General features: G+C 35.1%; 3 protein-coding genes across 3 annotated transcripts; all 3 read left to right on the top strand.

Moving 5' to 3' along the window:
• Positions 1-517: 517 nt before the first annotated feature.
• On the top strand, positions 518-12,309 carry LOC105213130 (alpha-tocopherol transfer protein-like). The gene is made up of 3 exons (XM_054234874.1): positions 518-753; positions 10,827-11,131; positions 11,215-12,309. Exons 2-3 carry the CDS (start codon positions 10,827-10,829, stop codon positions 11,834-11,836), a joined length of 927 nt encoding a protein of 308 aa, XP_054090849.1. The 5' UTR covers positions 518-753; the 3' UTR covers positions 11,837-12,309.
• A 6,453-nt stretch (positions 12,310-18,762) lies between these two features.
• On the top strand, positions 18,763-20,712 carry LOC105213188 (odorant receptor 83a-like). Its single transcript, XM_054225754.1, has 5 exons — positions 18,763-19,345; positions 19,412-19,587; positions 19,967-20,255; positions 20,309-20,575; positions 20,641-20,712. Exons 1-5 carry the CDS (start codon positions 18,824-18,826, stop codon positions 20,710-20,712), a joined length of 1,326 nt encoding a protein of 441 aa, XP_054081729.1. The 5' UTR covers positions 18,763-18,823.
• Positions 20,713-22,960: 2,248 nt separating this feature from the next.
• LOC105213189 (odorant receptor 83a-like) lies at positions 22,961-25,240 on the top strand. Its single transcript, XM_011185840.3, has 6 exons — positions 22,961-23,530; positions 23,825-23,988; positions 24,075-24,274; positions 24,388-24,679; positions 24,763-25,029; positions 25,181-25,240. The coding sequence occupies exons 1-6, from the start codon at positions 23,101-23,103 to the stop codon at positions 25,238-25,240; spliced, it is 1,413 nt and encodes a 470-aa protein (XP_011184142.1). The 5' UTR covers positions 22,961-23,100.
• The last annotated feature ends 388 nt before the right edge of the window (positions 25,241-25,628 follow it).

Genomic DNA, 25,628 nt, shown 5'->3' with positions numbered 1-25,628 from the left:
TTCATGCACTGGAGTTGTTACACTTTCAATTGTTGTTGTTGTTGTTGTTAGAGTTAGTGCGTCTTCTTCAGCTACTTCAACTTTTATCTGCAATAGCAATGACTCGTTTCAGTACAACAACAACAAGTACGAATAAGCAACAACACACCGCACCACTCCACCGTTTTGCCAATTTCGCACATTCGCCTTTTGTTGTTATTATTGTTGTTTGCTTTATTTCGTATTTCGATTTCGGTTTCGGCTTTGACTTAGTGATGTGGAACTCGGTTGAGTCGCAGCAGCGCTGCACAGCACACCAAATACGCATGTATATACTAACAAGCACAACAACAACAACAACAATGCACCAATTGACGTATTGTGTGCTGCTTAGATGGCCGCTTAGATGTGCCATTGCACAAAACACAACGTCGGCGTCGTGAAATGCAGCGTCCACAACAACAACAACGGCATCAGCGGCAGCGTCAGCTACAACAACTGACTGCAGCTAGACCGGACTTATATAGCGGCAAAACATGTTTGGCAGTGTTCAGTTGCAGATTTAGCTACCAACGAAGCGGTTGTTGTCGTTGTTGCTAGTGCGGTCGTGAAACAATACAATATTTGCCAAAAATTCAAAAACCAAAAATAAATATTAGCAAAAAATTAATTAAAGCACGCAAAACGCTCGTGAAAATTGCAAAAGGATTACCACTACGTTCGTACTCTTTTTTGGATTAAATACATCTAAAACAACTTCAAAAAAAGCTCAAGGTAAGGAAGCGCAACAGGATTAAGTTTTTTTTCTGAAAACAAAAAATATTTGAACATAGAAAATAATAAAAATAAATAAGTGCAAACAAAAGACTTAAGCAGCGAACTTGGCTGTGATTTTTCGGTGTTTCAAATCAGTTTTCATTTTTTTAATAATAAAAATAAATAAAAAAGTTACTGTTTATTGTGTAAAATTATTAACTTTTTAACCAAAAAACTATTTTGTGCCAAAAATTATATATATTTAAATGCCAAAAAAGAAGTCTCCACTGGGTATATACCACACAAAGCAACAAATAATTTGTAAATATACATATGTGTAAATTTTTTGGAATATACATTTTTTTCAAGAAAAAATCGAATATTGCTGTTTGCAAAAATATCAAAAATATTTAAACTATTGACAGCAATTTAACATTTGAGTTAAAAATTCCAAAAAATAGTAATTTTTAAAATCTAGAAATATCTATTTCACTTACATAGGCGTCATATACCAACAATATTTATGCTCGAAATTTCTTTTTATTATAATATTTACAAAAATATCAGTTGCAGCAATTTGTCTGTTACCAACTATTTTTTTTAAATTAAAATAAAGTTATCGAAATGTATACAAAGTCAGTTATATTTCAATCCAAAACGTTTTATATTTGATATTATATTGAATTTTTAGAATAATTTAGGAAGCTTAAACAGTTCTTAACCCTTGATGAACGAACCGTTTTTAAATAAAAAAATTCCATTTTTTCCCCAAAAATTTTTTTTTTAATATTTTCGAAAAATTAGTTATATTATTTTCGATTTCGGTTTTCGAAAAAAAATAAGCTAAAATATCAGCATAAGTGCAAAAAAACTTAAATTAACAGATTTTTTAAATTTTGCTTTCATGGCAAAAAATTCTCAACACAAATTAACATTATTATAAATTCTAAAGATGAAATCTTTTATATAAAAGATAAATATCAGAATTAATGAATATAAGTATACCTAAAGCGGCCAATACACTACACCAACATGCTGGCGCAATCAACTGAAATTTAATAAAATTTTTCAATCATTAGCTTATAGCACTTGTTTTTTAGTTCGCGGCTACAATTTTCCTCACTCATAATTTCCCATATGCGCGGCATTGATTCATATAAATCAATAAATTCTCCCCAAAATATTTTTGAAAATTCCAATTAAATACGGTAAATTCACAATACACTACGCCAGCATGCTTGTGCAATCAGAAAAATTAAAAATATCAAAATTGTTTTGCATTTTGCATCCAGCAGATTGAGCAATCACACCACAAGTACATACACGATCAATCAGCTAGCACCAAATAAATGTTCTTTATTATAAACATAATTAAATTCTGAAATTATGATTCAAAAAATTTATTGAAAAAATATTTCAAAAAACGAAAATTCTTCGACATAATACTCATATCCTTTATTGCTACAAAGCAGTTGCAATGACAATACTAAAGTCAATAAGATTTAGCAAATGGAATGAATAAAGCCATAAACAGATATTTACATTACAATGCAAATATAATAAAACTGCATCTTAACGGTTAAAATAACTGTTACTTTAATTTAAAAAAAAAATTGTGAACACAAAATTACTTAGCAAACGCATTACAGTTATGATTATTTGCTAAAAAATTTAAAATTTTCACTACACTCAACTTTTATCGCAAACCGCAATGCGATACATAGTTTTACCAATTTCATTTTGCAACAAATATTTGCACTTGCGTCTCATACAAAGTAAATAAGAGTAAAATGCACGAGTATCAGGTATTTGCTAAGGCACTCTATTGTGAACTAGAAAATAAAAACAACACACCCATTTCGTTGTCACAAAACAAAAAAACGGTTGTTTGCAAAAATTATGCAGCAACAAACACAACAACAAGGAAAAACCTTGTGCAATGTCAAGCTCAACGCTTGAGTCTTTTGCTTGTGCCGCTGCGAAATCTAGGTGACTGTGGCAATGCTGTACGTTTACTTGATGGTTGGCAGCAGCTGGCCAACTTGTCGCCAATATTTTCCATAAATTTCGCACACCTTGAGGTCATTGCGGAAGTATTGCGGCTATTTTGCGTCGTTTTCTATGCCATGACGATCGAAGATCAATTGAAATAAAGATGCCGGCAAAGACCCGGTTACGTTAATTTGCATGCGATAAATAAATTGTGAAGATTTCGGCTACTTAGTTAGTTATTATTTATTTGATAGCTGATGCAATGAAACACTTGTATTGAATATATGAACCCCATATGCAAATTTTAATTTTTTTGCAAATGCAATTCGCGAAATATTGATGGTAACGCATTTTGAGTGTTGTTATTTAATATTTTAATACTATAAATGCAACAAAAACAATAATTAAGTAATTGCTAATTAAATTGTTAAAATTATTATACTATAAATATACTAAATAAATATTACATTTTTTTAAATAAATTAAAAAAAAATTAGTTAATTTTTAGTTTTTTAGTAAATTTTTATTAGTAGTTGGTTTTTAGTTAAGAAATAATTTTAAAAATTAATATCTTATATAAATATATTTAATATCTTACATAAATTATTTAATAATTTAACTACGAACTGCAAAAAAACAAATTTTTTGAAATATTTGTCTTCAACTACATACTTTAAAAAGTTTTAAAATTTCTAATTTCGAGGAAAATATTTTTTTGAATGTTTGTTTTCAACTATTGTCAAAATTTAAAAAGCCATGAAATTAAAAAAAAAAATTATTTAAAAAATTAGACATTTCTAATTTCGTAAAAAATAATTTTTGGAAGGTTTGTTTTTAACTTTTATAATTTTTCTTAGCTTAAAATAGGTTTGAAATTAAAAAAAAAATTATATTCGAAAATTTAAAAGTTTCTAATTTCGAAAAAAAAAAATATGTTTGCAAGCTTTGTTTTCAACTATTATACATTTTCATAACTTTAAAAAGTTTTGAAATGACAAATTTTTATATTCGAATATTTAAAAATTCCTAATTTCGAAAATATGCGGATAAGATTTGTTTTCAACCATTATAATTTTTCATAACTTAAAAAGTTTTAAAGCTAAACATTTTAATATTCAAAGGTTTAAAAATTTCTGGATTAATTTATTTTTGGAAGATTTGTCTTCAACTATTTTTTATAACTTAAAAAGTTTTGAAATTAAAAATTTTATATTAAAAAAATTTCTAATAGCGAAAAATATATTTTCTTAAGATTTGTTTTCAACCATTATAATTTTTCAATTTTTTTAAGTTTTAAAGCTAACAATTTTAATATTCAAAAATTTAAAAATTTCTAGATTAAAAAAAAAATATTGGATGATTTGTCTTCAACAATTTTTCATAACTTAAAAAGTTTTAAAATTAAAAATTTTAATTTTCGAAAGTTTTCAGCTAAACTGAGCATATTTTCTCACTTATTCTCCGTTACTTTTATATGCAATAAGCATACATATATAAAAAGCATTGCCTACAATTAGGCTCTTTTACTTTTATTTTAGCAAAGTCATACACCTCACAAATTCTATATAAAATAATCGTACCTATCTGGAAATAAACTTTTATTTCCAACAATTGAAAAATGTTTTTAAACCTTTTCGATTAATACTAAGCTCCAATTATGCGTTTCCTTTGTTGATGCATGAGAAGCTGGCACAACACCCAGTTGACTTTTCATGCAAAAGTTTATAAGTAAATAAACATAACTTAAAGCAAGTAATAAACAAATTTTCATAATTCTCACTGAAAATCCATGCGTTCACAGAACGGCTTAAATAAAAATTGCGAAAATTTATTTATCACCTTTTTATTGCCACTTCCCGGCACACAAGAATGACAAAAATTGGCTAACATAAACAAACAACAAGTATGTTGTAAGCAAAGTGCTTGCCAAATGCTTGCAAGCTTAGGTCAATAAACACAGACGTGGTTTTAGCTTAATATGCATATACAAGAAAAACAAATACAAAAATGTTCGGAAAAATTAAAAAGAAATAGCACCAGCAACTATTAGACAATAGACTAAAAGCTGCCGCAAGAGCAACCAAACAGGTTTGCTTCTGGTTTTCTAAAAGTTGTTGCAACTTCTAGCAGCAACAAGACACTAAGCAAATGCACAAAGCTGCAAGCAAGCTGCAGGTCGATTGGCGAGTATAATCAACTTGCAATTGCGGACTTGTAAGAGTTAGCACTGTTTGACTGCGGTTTGTATATTGATTTCTGATCGTATGGTGTTTATATATATTTACATATATATTTTTTTATGCCTATGTATATGTATGAGTATATATGCATTTCATAAACTCCTCTGCATTGTTTCCACGAATCTTCCGTCAGTGAACGCACCAAATCTAACTAAGCAACAAAAGTAATAAATAACAACAATTTAATGCGATTCTACACGCAAAGTGAGTGGTCAGGCAAAATGCAATTGCAAGCATATTAGCCACATTCATATACATACATATACATATGTACATATGTAGATATGTATGTATGTGTGTATTGTGCTACTGTTATTTATTTAATTTCCCCTCCAAAATGAGCGTACAAAATCGATTTTGCAAAAGTTTACAACACAAAATTGTTCCCAATGTATTACAGCAACATTGTAACGGTAAACAGGATTGTATTAGTTGTTGTATTTGTTGCACATTCTAGCTGCATGCAATAACGTAGCGTAATTTTTGCAGCAGTTGAAAAGCACCAACAAATCCACCACTTGCATCGAAATCGAAAGCGCCACCGTTAACCGTTGATACACATTTACTGGTCATACGGTCTCAAACGTGCGCACGGCGCAAATGCAATAAAAGCAAAATGGCAAAGCGAAAAAATGCGAAAGCGAAATGTTACGAAAACGTGCTGCCTGCGATTGCAACAACAACTGAGATGGTTTTAATAACCATCAAATTTTTACTGTTACTATTTTATATTTTTTAATTATACTCAGCATTTGCTTAATTTTGCTTTTTGCATTTGCCACACTTGTGACAGGGATGTGAAGCGAAATTTGATTTTCTATGCTTTTATTAAAAACTGTTTTAAATCTTGAGTAAAGCGATTAATTTTGCAAGAGAAAAATAAATTAATAAAAAAATTTAATTCAAATAATTAATTTTATATTTTTCATACTCTTTTTTTTCTTAAGTTTTGGTAAAAAAAGTGAAAATGCATTCATTTTGTTACTTATATTTTAATCGAGGAAGTGAAAAATTAAAATAAAAGAAAAATAAAAATTAATATTTCCAAATAATTTAACCACATATACGAAATATATACAAACTTAGTTCTTCTAGAAAAGTAAACAGAAATTATAATTCTGCACAATTAGCAACTCTTTAGTCCTGGTTTGAGAGAAATGTTCACCAGTGCTGCCAACTAATCCTTAATTATCAGCAAAATTTCTGAAATTCCACCGACACTACCATAATTTTCAGTAATCAAACAGTATTTAAATTGCTATTTATTACAGCTCACTAACTCTTCGTTGTAACCACATACGGGGTGTGTTCAGAAAATAACGGGAATTTTAAATTCCAATTTTCAAAAAAAAAAAATAATTTTCAGTAATCAAAAAGTATTTAAATTGTTATTACCACTTACTAAGTGTCCTCTAGCTGTATCCATATACGAGGTGTGTTGAGAAAATAACGGGAATTTTAAATTCCAATTTTCAAAAAAAAAAAATATTTTTTAGTAACCAAAAAGTATTTAAATTTTTATTACTCCTCACTAAGTGTTCACTGGTTGTAACCGTATATGTACGTGGTGTGTTAAAAAAATAACGGGATTTCTAAATTTTCCAATTGTCAAAAAAAATATGTTTTATTTTGTTGATATAAATGCTCCTAAAGTACAGTAAAAATTCCAACTATATTCATGCTTACTTTGTCTGTAGCAGCCGCTAAGGTTAGACGTGTTTTTATGAGATTGGCGATTTTCGTTTGATAAAAGCTCACACTTTTTGTAAAGATGCACCAGCCTCCAGATTCGCCAGACATAACTCTGTATGACTTTTTCCTATTTCCAAAAATAAAGATAATCTTAAAGGGTCTTTATTTTACAAGCATACGAGAAATCGCTGAAAGAGCCAAAGAATATCCCAAAAATCGAGTTAGAGCGGTTCCACGACGATTGGAAGAAGCACTGGTATAAGTTAGCATTAATGTAGATGAAAGAATAAATATTTGTTTAAAAAACAAAAGTTCCCGTTATTTCTTGAACATACCTCTAATGAACTATATTTATTTACATATTTTTCATTTTTCTATGTCGTCTCAAATTTGTTTAGCAATTTCCTTAACGTACATTAGCCACGCTAAAGTCCACTTACATAAGTGTTTTGTAAGCTTTTTCATTTAGATTACATTTACATTTAGAGTAATTGTTGGAAAAACCGTTACTTATGTTGTATGTATATAGTTGAGCTAATATTTGATGTACTATAAGTTAGAATGTTTAACAAAAATGGAGATATTATATATAAAATGAATCTCTCACAGTTCTTTCATAGAACTCTCAGTATATTAAATAAGCTGATATCATTCTTCAGAGTACACTTATTTAAAAATGTTTTTTGTTTATTATTCCTTGATGAATTGTATATCCTTAAATATATAGATATAACTCTATTTATAATTAACCGCTAGAGATAAAGGGAGAGGAGAGAGCATAGGAAGTGTCTCTCCTACTTGGCTAAAGTAGATTAACGAAGTTAGTGATTTTACACAATGTGTCTTTGTTTCTGAGATTGTTTCTAGAGTGTACAAATATTCGATGGTTAGAGAAATTGGTTGGGTCTTTTCGAAGTTAAGACCATCCAGACGCAATAATAGCATAGAGTACATATGTTCTCGGTAGAATATATGTACTATATATGAACTTTTTCTATTCAAACTTTTGCCCTTTCTTCAACTGTGATCGAGTTTCTTTGCTTAAGTATTCCATAAGAAACTACGTAAGTCCCGTAATGACAGCACAAATCTCCAACGGAAGTTAATACACATTTATATAAAAAAATTCCCCAACTAATGCTAATCAATTAAGCAACAACCCGACCGCCAATAATATCAATGAAATGAGCAAAGAAACTATTGCACAATATTAGTAGAAGTGAGAGCGGAATGCCTTGCATTTGTTTACAGACAAAAATAGACGTGTGTATGTGTGTTGATATACATGTGTAGGTGTAAGAGGGGTTGTGTGCGATAGCGACAAAGGCGATGCCGGTTCATTCACATCAACGACAGCAGTTGGCAAATATATAAGTACATGTGTATATATGTTTGTAGTGTGGCTGTCTGTGTTGCCTGCGGCATGGCATGACAAAGTGTTTATGCAAATTGTGAGTACAACAAAAACAGCAACAACAACGACAGCTAAGTCTGCCAGCAACATTAACTATTGCAAGACGACTGACAACAACTAATTTGTTAGCTGTTTGTCGTTGTTGTTAGCAAACAAGTGGCGTGTAAGGAAATTAATTCAATGTTTGTATGTATGTCTGTATATACATATGTATGTGTGTGCTTGTGGGTGTGACATGCAACTGTGCACTACTAAATAGCATTGCAAATAGTCGTGAGTAGTTTAACACAAATCTGCCTAAATGACAACTCACGATGGCACGAGTCTGTTTTGTTATTGTTGTTAGTGTTGTCGCTTGATTGCCATTTAATCATTACTATGAATGAAACGAATGTGTAACTGTTGAGTGGGCGGTGGGGGGGTCGTGGTTGAATCATGATTGTGAGTATGGTTGAATATAGTTTTTGTTGTTTGTTCTTTTATTTTTAGTTTGGGAGCATGAAACAATTGCAGACATTTTTAGGGGCTTGTAGACTTTAAATACGTTATTGTTATCAGAAACAGTTGTTTTTCATACTCTATACGCATTATGAGCAATTTAAAGAACTGTTTAGAAGGTAAAAAGAAATATACATGTATACCATCCCCAAGAAGATTCCAAAATAATTTTCATTGCAGTTGTTGGCGCTTTTTAAAAGTTTTGAGTTTTTAACCACCCTGTATGTTTCAAAAATTATGAAATTTTCTGTCAAGTAATTAATTAAAAAAAAAAAAATATTTTTATAAAAAATTATCTGCCATATATAAATTTTTTTCTGATTATTGTACTTGTAAAACCCTCTATCAAATCTTTTGACAGATGACCTTAACAACCAAAAAAAAAAATAAACAAAAAAAAAATTTAAACAAAAATAAATAAAATATTTCTACTGCGTCGCTCGACTCGGCAGCAAAAGTTGAAAATAAAAATAATTTCATAACAAAAAATATGCATGTGTAACGTAATTAAATGGCACTGTTATCGTAGCGATGTCATCAAGCGTGACGCCACGCCTGTAAAATTGAGAAATAATCTTCTTTGAAATTAAAGACAACATAATAATTGCAACTGTTGTTGAACGAAAATTTATGATTGTGTCTGGGTACAGCACTTAACGTAGACAAAATTGCGAGCAATTAAAAGACAATTAATTTGAAATGAAAGTCGAAAATACTATTTATATATTATATTTTTCAATTTTTACTACGCGATTTCGAAATTTGCCTTGCCGTGCGCTTCTCCACCACACCTACAGTGATTTCCGTTCGCCAACTAAAACACGTGGTTTTAAACATAATTGGCGGAAATGTGGTTTTGTGTGATTACAAATAAATAAACAAAAATGACTTAAACCAAATGCTAATTTGCACTTGCTACATTAAGTTATTTGCCCACATTAATAGGTAAACAAGTATTCTTCGCACACAGCTGAGCTTCAGTACCGGCTTTTGAGCGTCATTCGGCGCGCTTAGCTATTGGCAACAAAATTGATAGTAGATGTAGTAGAAGAACTTTAAAAACATTTTAGAAAACAAAATGCAACGAAATATTTTATTCATAAACTTAATCGCACATTTTATTATCTGTGTTACACAAGCACTCAGCAACTATAAATTATCATATTTCATATATTTATATGAACGTCAAACGCTTATGCAACAGCCAAAACCAGTTGAGCAGCTGCAAGCGCCTAAAACTAAAGCACATTATTAGAATATCAAAAGCTGGAGCGAACACTATTCTATCTTCTAATTAGTTATGCTTAAAACAGGACTGCTTACCGGTCGCCGGCACTACGCCTGACTGTCAAAATTGGCGCTCATCTTTAGGTTGTGTTTATACATTTTTATTTAGTCTGCTTTAATCGCACTTCTTTATTTACGTACACATTTCGTCGCGAGTTTGTGAAGTATATACAAATAAATAATAACTTCAAGCTCGTCGAGTTGCTCACACAGCACACGTACATTTATCGCCAACATTTTACCATCTGCTTGGTCAACAGTAGTATGTTGCGCAACATTAGCATCGACATGTTGCGCAACTTGTATGCAGATTTATTAGCTGCATATTGTGAAGCTACGCTGATGATTTGAACATTTTGAAGGTTGTCTCTGTTTATATACACTATTATTATTTGCATTTGGCTGTACTCTTCATTTATTTAGTTGGAAAATGTTACAACAGAATATTAGGCGGAACCGTTTGGGTCGAAAGTTGCATTCAAGAAAAATGTCATAAATTATAAATATAAAAAACTAATTTTAAAGCAAAAATACTTGAATTATTATTAAAAAAAAAATCACAAGAAAAGTATTTACATTTTATTATGCCAGTTATTTGTTTAATTCAGTACCCCCATTATATTTTATTACAAATTATATTTATACCAGTTATGTGAGCTTCTATTTTTTGGGCTAATCTTTTATAATAAACCAACTGTTTGTTCGATTCATTACAGTCCAAAAAACAGCTATATTTGTTTATACCAGTTTTTTATATTTATACCAGTTGTTTATTCTAGTCATCAGTTAACAAAATTTGTTCATTATACTAGTATTATGCCAAGTTATTTGCTTTTTAACTGTGCTTTCTTAAAGTCGATAATTCAGCTTTCATAAACTAACAAAAATTAATAAAAATATAAAAAATATAATATTATTTTAAATCAAAGACTAAACACAATTTGCCTTTTCTTCTCTTCACCCACCAGATGATGCTCATTCAGCCCACACCCCAACAACGCGTCTCCATTCGTGAGGAACTTCGCGAACCCGAAAACCAATCGGATATCGATCGTGACATTAAGCTCATACGCGAATGGTTGGACACACAACCGCATCTGCCCAAGGATATGGATGATGGCCGTTTGGCAACATTCTTGCGTGGCTGCAAATTCAGTTTGGAGAAGGTGAAAAAGAAGCTGGACATGTACTATACGATGCGTAATGCCGTACCGGAATTCTTTGCCAATCGTGATATCAGTCGGCCTGAATTGTCAATGGTCTTGGATTACTTGTAAGTGTTTGCATGTGCATGCGTATGATTTTAGCTAAACTCATGTCTTTCACTCTTTCCCTTTTATTCTCTCCAACTACCAGACACTGCCCAACTCTGCCCGGTCTCACGCCCAACGGTCGCCGTATCACTTTCGTGCGCGGCATTGATGTCGACTTCCAGGCGCATCACATTAACGATGCCGCCAAAGTGGCACTCATGATCGGCGATATTCGTCTGTTGGAGGAGAAAGTCGGCATTGCCGGTGATATTTTCATTGTCGATGCCACACTGGCTACGGCACACCATTTTGCCAAATTCACGCCAACTGTGATTAAGAAATTCCTCATTGCTGTGCAGGAGGCATACCCGGTGAAGGTAAAGGAGGTGCATGTGTTCAATATTTCACCATTGGTCGATACGATCTTCAACTTTGTGCGTCCCTTCGTTAAGGAGAAGATTCGCAATCGTATCACTTTCCACAGCAACATCGAAAGCCTGTACAAGGCGGTGCCACGTGACTTGTTGCCCGACGAATATGGTGGCAAAGCTGGTTCGGTTGTTGAATTGAATCAGCAATGGAAGAAGAAGTTGGAGGAATACACACCATGGTTCAAAGAACAGGAGGGCAAGAAGGCCAACGAATCGTTGCGTCCCGGCTCACCGAAGACCAAAGACGATTTGTTCGGCATGGAGGGCACCTTCAGACAACTGAACATCGATTAGATTGCCGGTGTTCCAGGTCGAATTTATTCTTAGTTGAGATTAGCGCTAGGATAGAACGGATGTACGGATACGGTTGCGTTCCGCGGCTTTCTCATGCTTTCTGCTTTGAAGCTCGCTGCTGCTTTTTGTGCTCAAATTCGTATTATAGCTTAAATAAATTACTGACATCGCTCCTCCAATTGTGTAAATACCATTCCCCTGTGTGTGTGTATACAAATAATTCAATTTTATCATTATTATTATCATTTTGTTATTACTGTTCCGTATCGACCCTTGATTTTTCGGTATACTGTGTCTTTGTGGACACTGTTGCGGAAATTATTACTCCCATTTGTACTTTATATATGCAAATCTTTCTCATTTTGTTAATTTGTTAAGTGGGTTAAACTTACTCATGGCACTCATTCCATTATCTTTTCTTTTATACTATTCGTTTATGTTTAATTAAATAAATAAAAATCAGAAAAAATAAATCAATGTTTTACTACTAATGCGAATGCTAAGCTAGCAAGAGAACGTCGAAAAAGAGAACGTCGCATTTCACTGTCCCTACTCCACTGCGGTTTCTATTCCGTTGTCATACCGTCTTTTTCACACAGCCAAATTAATGGATCAACTAAAATTTTAATTGAGAAACCAGTTTTTGCCATACGCACTACCGGCTACCCGAAAATCGATCAGTTGTTATACTTTTTTGTTTTTGCTTTTCATAAGAAGTTGGTAAGTTTCAACAGGTGATTGCTATTTATTTACTTATTAATAACCACAACCATTATTTCCGGCAGCGACATCTACAGTCGAGTAGTATTACTTACAAAATTACAAAGATAAATACGCATTTTATTTTTAACTCGATCAAAACACGATTCAAAAATAATGTACAAAAATTATTATTTTTTATTTTTTAAGGTAAATCAATCTAAATTAAAGTTCGCTTAATTGATGCTAAAATACTATTAAACTGGTTGATAGCAGCTAGCTAGTGACCTAAGGTCACTCTATATACAACTAAGCTAGGAGAACATATTCGGAGCTTCTACAACTCTACGAACTTCTAAAAGATCGGGAACTCTGGAATAGGTGAATCTGGAATCATGTTAAACATAGAACATTAGCTAGTTTAACTATGTGACACCTCAAGTCTTTTTGAGTCGGATATCATCACAAAGCTTAAGTCCGAAGAGGAAATTTCTCCATAACCATAGCACATAGTAAGCTTAGACGACGGCTTTAAGAGACATAACCTCTTTCTTGGTCTTATTGTCACTTCTCCTTTCAGTATCAATAGGAGCAGTTCCAAGGAATATAATTTGATGTACCAGTCTTAAAAGACGAGCAAAATAATTCCATATGGCAATTTTTCTACTGCCTTGAAGATGAATTTTGGAAAATAGGTATAATAATTTTTCGATGAACTCTATTCGCTCTGGTTGCTCTTTTGAAATTTTCCATTAACGGTAAACAACAGCGATTAAAGAACACGGTATATTATTCAAGCAAATTATTGCCTACAAAAAGTCGACCGGAAAGGAAAGTTTAACAAAAGACTTGAAATCATACCTGAAAATTAAAACTTTGAGCAAATAACTTTGGCTCACATACGTGTAAATATTCAATATTCAAATGTCCTCTCATTGCGAACCAACTGCCCACATGTAAATATACTTCCTCAATTTCCCTCGTATGCTCTTTCCAAGTGCAACGGACACACTTACCCTTCATTGAAATGAAATTTCTCTGGCAGCCACGTGTGCAGCAGGCATTCAAATAGCCACTCAATTTTAGACCACTTCTCCTAGGATTGCTCATTTATGCGGTTTGCTCATAAAATTGTATATATATATGTACCGACAAGTAAAAACAGCTTAACTCAAGTATGAATTTTTGGAAATATTAAATATGAAGAAACAAATGTATGCGTAGAATAGTTTTAATTTTAGATTTTTAAAACTTTTATATCTTCATTTAAGGTTCGTTTAAGAAAAAATCAAAATCATTCGAATTCTACGAGCAAATATTAACCGAATTTCTATGAAATCTTAACTCAACTTATGCAGCTTTATCTTCTTGGCACAAACACTTGTATTTCTGTGCATTCGGCTGATGAATAAACCAAAATTATAACAAAACTACGAATTAAAATGTGTACTTCCTATTATTATTTACCATATAAATTATGAATATAATTATGTAGCTTTCTGATCCGGCGTGAGTAGCATGTGAACTGGGGAGTGTCTAATAAACCAGGAATTACTAAAAAAAACACTAAAAAACAACAACAACAAAATACGTTGTTCGGATCAAAATGTTTCTACAGGTATGGCTTATTGGACAAATGCATAATCACCGAAACTGATAACAAACTGAGCCGTAGTCAAAATGCTATCTTCTCAGCATCTACCTTGCATTTCAAACCTATTAAATGACTTTCGAAGAATAAGTTTATCGGATCTGCTATACATAGATACTGGAGTAATTTGTCCTAAGAATTCTTGCTATATATATATATATATATATATTTGGCGTAGGAACCGCTTTAAGCGATTATAGCCGAATCCACCAGAGCGCGCCACTCATTCCTCCTTTTTGCTTTTTGGCGCCAACTGGAAACACCAAGTGAAGCCAGGTCACTTTGCACTTGGTCTTTCCACCGGAGTGGAGGTCGTCCTCTTCCGCGGCTTCCTCCAGCGGGTACTGCATCGAATACTTTCAGAGCTGGAGTGTTTTCTTCCATCCGTACAACATGACCTAGCGAGCGTAGCCGCTGTCTTTTTATTCGCTGAACTATGTCAATGTCGTTGTATAAACGGTACAGCTCATTGTTCCATCGTCTGCGGTATTCGCCGTTGCCAATGTTTAGAGGACCATAAATCTTGCGCAAAACCTTTCTCTCAAAAACCCCAAGAGTCGTCTCATCGGATGTTGTCATCGTCCACGCTTCAGCGCCATACATCAGGACGGGAATAATGAGCGACTTATAGAGTTTGACTTTGGTTCGTCGAGAGAGGACTTTACTTTTCAATTGCCTACTCAGTCCAAAGTAACAACTTTTTGCAAAGTGATTCTGCATTGGATTTTGAGGCTGACATTGTTGGTATTGTTGATGCTGTTTCCAAGGTATACGAATGTATCTACAACTTCAAAGTTATTACTGTCAACAGTGACGTGGGAGCCAAGACGCGAGTGCGCTGACTGTTTGTTTGATGACAGGAGATATTTCGTCTTGTCCTCATTCACCACCAGACCCATACGCTTCGCTTCTTTATCTAGTCTGGAAAACGGAGAACAAACGGCGCGGTTGTTGCTTCCGATGATATCAATATCATCGGTAACGCCAGGAGCTGTACACTCTTGTAGAAGATTGTTCCCTCTCTATTTAGTTCTGCAGCTCATATTATTTTTTCCAGCAATAGATTGAAGAAGTCGCGCGATAGTGAGTCACCCTGTCTGAAGCCTCGTTTGGTATCGAACGGCTCGGAGAGGTCCTTCCCGATCCTGACGGAGCTTTTGGTGTTGCTCAACGTCAGCTTACATAGCCGTATTAGTTTTGCAGGGATACCAAATTCAGACACCGCGGCATAAAGGCAGCTCATTTTCGTGCTATCGAAGGCAGCTTTAAAATCGATAAAAAGATGGTGAGTATCGATTCTTCTCTCTCGGGTCTTTTCCAAGATTTGGCGCATGGTGAATATCTGGGCCATTGTGGATTTTCCAGGTCTAAAGCCACACTGATAAGGTCCAATCAGTTCGTTGACGGTGGGCTTTAGTCTTTCACACAATATGCTCGACAAAACCTTATATGCGATATTGAGGAGACTTATACCACGGTAGTTGGCGCAGATTGTGGGGTCTCCCTTCTTATGGATTGGGCAGAGCACACTAAGATTCCAATCGTCAGGCATGCTTTCTTCCGACCATATTCTACAAAGAAGCTGAGGCATGCACCTTATCAGTTCTTCGCCGCCGTATTTGAATAGCTCGGCCGGTAATCCATCGGCCCCCGCCGCTTTGTTGTTCTTCAAGCGGGTAATTGCTATTCGAATTTCTTCATGGTCGGGTAATGGAACATCTATTCCATCGTCATCGATTGGGGAATCGGGTTCGCCATCTCCTGGTGTTGTACTTTCACTGCCATTGAGCAGGTCGGAGAAGTGTTCCCTCCATAATCCCAGTGTGCTCTGGACATCCGTTACCAGATTACCTTCTCGGTCCCTACATGATAATGCTCCGGTCTTGAAACCTTCTGTTAATCGCCTCATCTTTTCATAAAATTTTCGAGCATTACCCATGTCGGCCAGCTTTTCAAGCTTTTCATACTCACGCATTTCGGCCTCTTTCTTTTTACGTCTGCAAATGCGTCTCGCTTCCCTCTTCAGCTCTCGGTATCTATCCCATCCCGCACGTGTTGTGGTCGTTTGCAACGTTGCGAGGTAGGCAGTCTGTTTTCTCTCCACTGCGGAACGACAATTCTCATCGTACCAACTGGTTTTTTGGCGTTGCCGGAGACCAATTGTTTCGGCTGCAGCGGTATGCAATGAGTTTGAGATGCCGTTCCAGAGCTCCCTTATATCGAGATCCTGATGAGTGCTCTCAGAGAGCACGAGTGCAAGTCGAGTAGAAAATCGTTCGGCTGTCGGTTGTGATTGCAGCTTTTCGACGTCGAACCTTCCTTGTGTTTGTTGACGGGCGTTCTTTGCTGCACAGAGGCGAGTGCGTATCTTTGCTGCTACTAGATAATGGTCCGAGTCAATGTTTGGTCCTCGGAGCGTACGCACGTCTAAAACACTGGAGACATGTCTTCACAACGTGATCGATTTGATTGCGCGTGTTTCGATCAGGGGACAGCCACGTTGCTTGATGAATTTTTTTATGCTGGAATCTGGTACTACAGACAACCATATTTCGGGCCCCAGCGAAGTCGATCAGCCTCAGGCCGTTTGGCGATGTTTCGTCATGGAGGCTGAATTTTCCGACTGTTGTGCCAAAGACACCTTCTTTACCCACCCTGGCGTTAAAATCGCCAAGCACGATTTTGACATCGTGGCGGGGGCAGCGCTCATAGGTGCGTTCTAGGCGCTCATAGAAAGCATCTTTGGTCACATCGTCCTTCTCTTCCGTTGGGGCGTGGGCGCAAATCAGCGATATGTTGAAGAACCTCGCTTTGATGCGGATTGTGGCAAGACGTTCATCCACCGGGGTGAATGCCAGGACTCGGCGACGTAGTCTCTCTCCCACCACAAATCCAACACCGAATTTGCGCTCCTTTATATGGCCGCTGTAGTAGATGTCACAAGGACCCACCTTCTTCCGTCCTTGTCCCGTCCATCGCACTTCTTGGACGGCGGTGATGTCAGCCTTTAGTTGTATGAGGACATCAACCAGCTGGGCAGAGGCACCTTCCCAATTAAGAGTCCGGACATTCCAGGTGCATGCCCTCAAATCATGATCCTTAGTACGTTTGCAGGGGTCGTCATCAAAAGGGGGGTTTCTCATCCGAGGCTCGGTGTTTGTTTTCATTGGGGAGATTTTTTTATGTGGTGGGCCCCAAGCCCTACGCACAACCGCACAAGCGGGCTTCGCCTTCTCACTTTAGCTCGCCTCCAAACGGATGTCTGTTAGCTACCCAGGGGATACTTGGTCTAAAACCGGAAGTCGTGAGCTGCTTGAGTCATATGCAAAAGAATCGTTCCTTGCCACTCCCAAGTGAATGGCAATCAGAAACTTTCCTCACTTGCGTGAACTTCTACATATGACCCCATCCCCCATTCTTGCTATATATAGGATTCTTATGTACCTATTGATAAAATACCAAAATTGTCTGGGGAAACTAAAGGCGACTCGACAAATATATATACATATATGTATATAGAAAGAGAGATTTTGGAGATATCTTTTTTAATTATTTAATAATGTATGACCCAATTTTTTAACATTCCCCCGATCAACTTATTAAAATCAAAAGTTAAGAAATACATAAATATTTAATGCAATATTTAGTTTATATATACAATATTGGAACTTGCTTTTACACTCGTTTCAAATCAGTTAATCTTATAACTTACCCATTGGGCTTAATCACGAGTTTACCCATACTTCTGTGGTCGTAAATAAATATAATTCAAAAAGTTTAAAAGTTTACACACTCAATCTTTAATGAAACCAATAAATTTTCGCCCATAAAATTGTTTTAATTGAGTAATTATTGCCATACAACGGTATATTTTTATTCATAAGGAATGCAACCCTCTCATTAATGAAGTCATGCATTCAACCCTGTAGGAATAGTTTATCTGTATTATGGTACTTCTTAAAAGTGGTAAAAAAAAAATAATTTTTAGTCACAAAATAATCAAACAACAATCCAAATATAATTTTCCTTTTAATCAGATATTATTTTGATTTTTTTGATAAAGAGTTTATACTTATTTCAAGAACTAACTTTCTGGCAATATTTCTAGCGTTAATAGTTTAACATCGTAATAGTCAATGGAGGTCCATCAAAAAGACTTTGATCAGATCCTACCCGCTTTAACATTATATTCCGAAAGATCTAATTTTACGACCGGACCGTCAGGGTGGTATTCAATCCCTACAAGTTTATATAGAGACACATACTACTATATACTTCACTATGTTTGCAGATTTTATCTCAATCGAATATATCAAATTTTTGTACGAATTTCAAATAATTCTTCATTGTGATATGATCTTGTATTATTTCGAAGCTTTTTTCATGGATGTGTTTATTTATAAACTAGAATTCCATATAAAACCACCTCACTACAGCATTATTTGTTTTATTAAATACTCGCGTTGGGGTGATATTCTTGTTGGGTAAATGGAAATTGTTTGACATTATGGTACTTAGAAACCTATATAAAGGGAACAAAAATTATTCAATTTCAAGGAACTGTGACACAAATGGCTGATGAAGAGACGCAAAAAACCGGTATACCCACAACGGTGAACAAAGGATATCCGCCTTACATGGAGCGACGTGATATGTTCAGATTCATGCGTTGCAATTTATGGTTCACCGCCATGTATCGCTTACCGCTTGAACGCTATTTCCCTGCTTGTTTGCAATGTCTCGCCATCACTTTGGATTGGGCTTACGAAGTTTTTTTATATTTGACATTGCTACACATCGATATACTCTTTATGTGCACCATATATCTCAATAAGGATAAAGGCGATTTGGAATTGATAGTGAGTTGTATGATCCAGACGGTCATCTATACGTGGGCAATTGTCATCAAAGTATTCTTTAAACGCATCAAACCCAAGCGTATTCGAGAGCTAATGCGTTACTTGAATGAGGACTGTCGAGCACGATCAGCGGCTGGATTTACTTACGTAACAATAAAGGAGAGCACCGATTTGGCGAATGTTTGGACTACAGTATTCCTGATTTGCTGTTATGCTGGCGTCACATTTTGGCTGTTCGTACCCATCTTTGATCAAGACCGCAGCTTGCCATTAGCCTGCTGGTATCCCATTGATTATAAGGTAAATCTACGGCTGTCTTGGCTTGACTTGCTGTAAATGATTTAATCGCAGTGATTTGTTTTTTAGGTACCAGTGGTTTACGAGGTCGTTTACTTTCTGCAAACTGTGGGTCAGCTACAAGTAGCTGGTGCCTTCGGTTGTACGAGTGCTTTCTATTTGTTGGTATCTGTGCTCTTCTCTGGACAATTCGATGTGCTCAACTGCAGTCTAAAGAATATTTTAGCTACCACATATCTGAGCTGAAAACCGAAATCGGAACTCATGTAAGTTAGTATTGTATTATAGAACGTAGGCGAAGTTAGTTTGAGAAATAACAGAGTCTCTCGACAAGAAAACTTATCTTTAAGTAACCTGAAACTCCATAAGTCTTTTACTAAATTATAGCACCGCGGAGATTATAAAAAGTTTAAATTTGTGAAGAATCTTCAAGATAGAAATAAAAATAATTTTCGTAGTACATAAAATCGGGTGACACGACCTTCAACTTGGAAACTCCGAGTCCAACAGTTTCTCATAAATCCATCTAATTAAATTTGGCTATATCTTTTACTAACTCCATCTGAATTTGGTTTAATGTTTCAATAATCAAAGAAATACTCTTTCCAACTTTTACTTGCACAGTTTACTGAGAGAAAAACAAAACATCGCCAACTATGAGCTCAATCAATATTATAGCGCCAAAGAACATAATACCAATTTGGACTGCATATCCCATCCATTGGACGAGAAAACCCCGAAAGACGAGCATTTCTACGAAGCATTTAAAATCGCCTTTAGATCTTGCATTGCGCATCATCGTTACATACTCCGCGGCTTAAAAATGCTGGAAGAACTGTACACTTATCTATGGTTTCTCAAAACTATTGAAGTGACAGTGCTGGTCTGCCTAGTTGCATTCGTTTGGGTCAAGGTAAGCGCACGATGTATATCGAAGTTTCGGAAAATAATGAAACCAAACTTAAGTCCACAGCCGCTAACTCGTTCTTGCGTCTGCTCTCGCTTAGTCAGTACTTACTCTTGGCGCTCTGGGAAATGTTTATGATCTGCTATGCGGGCGAAATTATATTCTTGAATAGTAAACGTTGTGATGAGGGCCTTCAACGTAGTCCTTGGTATTTGCATTCTAGTGAAATAAAACAGGATGCTTTATTCTTCATACTCAACGCTCAGCGTCCTTTTCGTTTGACCGGTGGCAAGATGTACAATTTAAATGTGAAGAAGTTTCGCAGTGTAATTGACCTATTTTTTACTATTATTATGTATTTATTTTAATTGTTGTTGTTTTGATATTTCAGATTTTAACCACATCGTTCTCGATTTTGACCATTTTACAAAAGATGGACCTGAGACAACAGCAACCCAAGTAATGGTAAACAATTTGTTTTCGGAATTAACTTTTTTTATCAAAATAATAAATAAAATTTATATCAGAGGAGAATTTTTGTGTATACGAGGGCTGCTATATATTTCTGGCCTAATAATGAAAATAGGAATATTTATCAACGAAAATGGTTTTATTGTTTTTCAAAATATTCTCCATCAAGATTTATACACTTTTGCATGCGCTCAAACCAATTTTCGAAGCACTCTTTTTGAGCCTTTTTTTGAGCGATTGTCAAATTGTGCGGGATCCAACGAAAACAAACCTTTTTTACGGCCAGGTGTTCATGAAATATCGAATGTATGCTGGTGGGAGAAATGCATAGGCATGCCTCTATCTGAAGGTATGTTACATGACGGTCTTGCATTATCAGTTCACGTATGGCATCGATGTTTTCTGGCACAACGGCTGTTTTGATTTAATACTCCATAGAAATAGGTGAAACCAGACAATAACCACGCCCATCATCTACATATATACAGTTTGTCAAGAAACAGTTTACACATTGAAAATAAATACACTTTTTCACTTTCCGCAGCAAAATTTATTACTTTTTACTTCAGTTCAACATTTTTTTTGAATCAGTAATGGTTACTTACAGTAATTAAAGAGAATTGATGCAAAAAGCTGCGAAAGCAATGCAAAAACAAACCAAGAACAACAAAAAACAAAACTCATTCAATTTTGTTAGTGTCAAGAAACACTTTACACACTTAGATTTTTTTACTTGTTAATCACCTGTTATACAGTTAACCGCACTTTACCGTTACCTATTCTTCGTAAAGGCATTTTCAATGAATTTGTCAATTAGTTGGTGATTAATTTTTGCTTTTTTCATGTCTAAAGTACTCAATATTGTCTTTTTAATATGCGGTGCAAAAGGTTTAGTTTGAAGAGGTCCAACTATTGCCCCATAATCCCCAATGGGGTACAAACGTTTGAGATCTAACAGCAATGTTTTCTTAAACCCTTTAAATTCCCATACTTTTGTTTCCACCAGCGGGTACTGCATCGAACACTTTCAAAGCTAGAGAGCTTTCGTCCAGTCGAACAACATGATCTAGACAGCGTACAGTGGCTTCGGCTTTTTGTCTATGTCGTAGTATAACTCGTACTAATGATTCCATCATTCAAAGGTTCACAAATCTTCTGCAAAACCTTTCTTTCGAAAACTCCTAGTGCCGTCCCATCGGATGCGGCTCCATAAAGCAGGACATTATTCAATGAACGACTTGTAGAGTTTGATTTTAGTTCGTCGAGAGAGAATTTTACTTTTCAGTTGCCTACTCAGTCCAAAGTAACAACTTTTTGCAAAGTGATTCTGCATTGGATTTTGAGGCTGACATTGTTGGTATTGTTGATGCTGTTTCCAAGGTATACGAATGTATCTACAACTTCAAAGTTATGACTGTCAACAGTGACGTGAGAGCCAAGACGCGAATGCGCTGACTGTTTGTTTGAAGACAGGATATATTTCGTCTTGTAGTCATTCACCACCATACCCCTTTCCACCGCTTTTTTGTAAAGCAAATGGGTCTGTTGGCACGACTAACAGAGTGGTTATTAAGACCAATGATGTCGATATCATCCGCATTCACTTTTGCTTTGCGGTTCTTATTATTTTCTCCAATATCAGGATAAAGATATTACACGATAAAGAGTAGACCTGCCTGAAGCAGCGTTTGGTACCGAACGTCTCGGAGAATTCTTTCCTAATTATATATAAAGATAAAGCAATTATTAACGAATATAGGGTATGACATTTCTCATTACATTTTCAAGCCCCGAGATACACTATGTTATATACATACGAGTATACTATTTTTTTTAGCAAGAAGCAAATACAACTTGAGTGAAACTGAACTCTTCGAACTCATGGTATTTTCAACATGTTAATTCAAAATCTTCCTACGGAGAAGAGTAAGCAAAAAGAAGAAGAAATAGGAACTCCTAACTTTGACGCTGATTAAGGAAATTTAACGGTCACGCCTGCCGCCAGTAACATCCTTTAGGCTTTATTGGTTATATTCGATTTTCAACGCACAAAGGCATTACAAAGAGTGTGACTAATAAAGCTTTGCTATATTTGCAGTTATGAATCCATCTATTTATAACGGACTAATTATTATTACCCAGCTATTTTGTGCAAATATCTGTTCTAACTATAAATTAAAATGACATTAGTTGAATTTTCGAATAAAGGTGTGAATGAAGTGCGCTTAATGACTTTAAGGATTGCAAAATAACGCCCCTGAATTTCAAATGGGTAACGGTTGTTTCATAACATTGCAATCATTACAACAAACCTATAAAAGAGCGCGTTCTTAAACTCTACAAATTAGTAAGCGATTTGAAAGACCCTGATTTTTATAAAATGTCACCACCAAGCAAACGAAATATCGGTTTAACTGGATCTTGTACTAACCCGAACGGGTGCATATCGAACGAAAAGCGTAGCGATTTATTCCTATATGTTCGTTGGCTTTTGTTTTTTTCTGCGATACGTCCAATACCATTTGATAAACATCTACCCCGACGTATGCATGGACACAGTGTGCTCGTCAATGTGATCTGGGAAATATTTCTCTACTTAGTGGTACTTCATATATTGGTGCTCTTCATCATTACCATTTATCTCAATTATGACAATGGTGATTTAGAGTTTCTAATAAGTTGTGGCATACAAGTGTTGATATACTTATGGGCTATTCTGATAAAGGTGACATTTCGACGTATATACCCCGAGCTCGTCAATGGAATTGTGGATTTTGTAAATGAAGAATACGTACAGCATTCGGCATTAGGTTAGTGGAAACAGAAAATTTATTCTCCTTACGTGATCACAACGAAATTTTAATATATTGGAATGTTCGGCGTGTCAAAAAAATTATGTATAATGCTAAATTTTCTTTACTTGACTATGCTATATCGGCTAAATCGGGGATTTGTAGTTTCTTAATATTCAAAAGATATGAAGGTATCTCAACTTGAAACCAATAACCACGACATTAAGTCTTCTCGGAAAATAATGTTATAACTCATTATAATCCCTCGGTCCAATTTATTTCAAAATCACATTTGAATTTATCTCCTTCCAGGTTTCACTTATGTCACCATGAAAGAGTGTGTGGATCGAGTCAATGGAGGAATACGAATATTCGTTCCCTGCTGTTTCTCGGCTGTAATATATCGGTTCATTCTACCGATTATCTACAACGACCGCTCGCTACCGCTGCCCTGCTGGTACCCTGTGAACTATAAGGTTTCGTAAAATTTCCTGAAATTTACTAATTTTAGATATAATATATGTTATAATCCTAAATACATTTGCCATCTTTTTTCTCTCAGGCGCCGTTTATTTTTCAAATCCTTTACTTTTTCCAAATCTTAGCCCAACTGCAAATGTCGGCCGCATTTACAGTCAGCAGCGTCTATTTTATATCACTTTGTTTCTTACTCTCCGGACAATTCGATGTGCTTAATTGCAGTTTAAAGAATATAGTGGCAACGACCTACATCTATATGGGCGCAAGCAAACATGAATTAATGTAAATTTTGACTTAATTTAGATGTTTCTTTAAGAAAGTTTTATAAAAGAGAGTCACTTTGTCTTCACTAAAATTTAAAATACTATATATTTTCTTCAATTCGCTACATCAAGAGAATTACGAGATAATGAACGTATACCAGGCGAGGAGATCAATGAGTTTTTTGTGGCGAAAGAATTGCCCTTCGATCTTGATTGCTTACCTCATATACTAAATCCAGCTGATACTGCGAGGACTCGTAGTTTTCGTGAAGCCTTCAATTACGCTTTAGGGTCCTGTGTGAAACAACATAATTTCATATTGAATGCACTGCTTAAACTGGAGAGACTATATAACTTACTTTGGTTGTTCAAGACGCTTGATGTCACGCTCTCGATTTGCATGGGCACTTTCGATGTGGTCAAAGTAAGTGGTTGAATATGATCGAACGTTAATTAGTAGCTACTCATACCTCTTAATTTGTTTGCTCCTAATTGCCATCTGATAAGTCCTCGGATGAAAAATCTTTTCTGCAATTGCTATCGCTGGGTCAGTACTTGTTTTTAGGACTTTGGGAAATATTCATGATTTGCTATGCCGGGGAGATAATCTATGTGAATAGCCAACGCTGTGACGAAGCTCTATTGCGCAGCCCCTGGCACTTGCATCTTCGAGAGGTACGCGCCGATTTTCTGTTGTTTTTGATGAATGCTCAACGCGCGTTCAAATTGACTGGTGGTAAATTTTATCCGTTGGCATTGGAGAAGTTTCGTGGGGTAAATAGTTTTTTACAGAATCTGTAGTATGCTTATGTATGTTAAAAGTATTTGAAATATCATAGATTGCAACTGCATACTAGATTCTTTTACAGCTTAGTTCAAATAAGAGTTTCACTCTTAAGAAATTTCGTGTATTATTCCATTGCAGATTGTCTCAACATCATTTTCCTTTTATACTTTGCTGCAGAATCTGGATGAGCGGAACTGAAAGCTTTCTCTTAATAAGTATAACGGAATAAGAATAAGCTCTGCTACATTTTATCTTTATTAGATCTATATTCTCTCGTCTATTACGTATCTTTCATAGTCAGCAATTTCATATTTACAAATGTTCAATAAATCACTGTTCTATTTCACTTATATTCAGAAGAGTTTTCTATGTACCTCTAGGAATGAAACATCTTTTTCTATATATTTGTGGTCAATAAAAACTAATATCCTTCTATATCTTTGATCCCTCAAAACAAAACTGACCTCACTGAGTTAGTAAAAAGTGTCAGGTTGTTGCAATTTAAGGAGTGACAGGAAGTCAAGTTAGGGGCAAGAAAGTTCAAGATTTGGTTTGGACGAAATCTGTCCATTATTTACCGAAGGTG

The sequence above is a fragment of the Zeugodacus cucurbitae genome, chromosome 2 (assembly GCF_028554725.1).
Source record: "Zeugodacus cucurbitae isolate PBARC_wt_2022May chromosome 2, idZeuCucr1.2, whole genome shotgun sequence".
Taxonomy (NCBI): Eukaryota; Metazoa; Arthropoda; class Insecta; order Diptera; family Tephritidae; genus Zeugodacus; species Zeugodacus cucurbitae.
The sequence above is the reverse complement of the archived record's forward strand: the minus strand, read 5'-3'. Positions and strand labels throughout refer to the sequence as shown.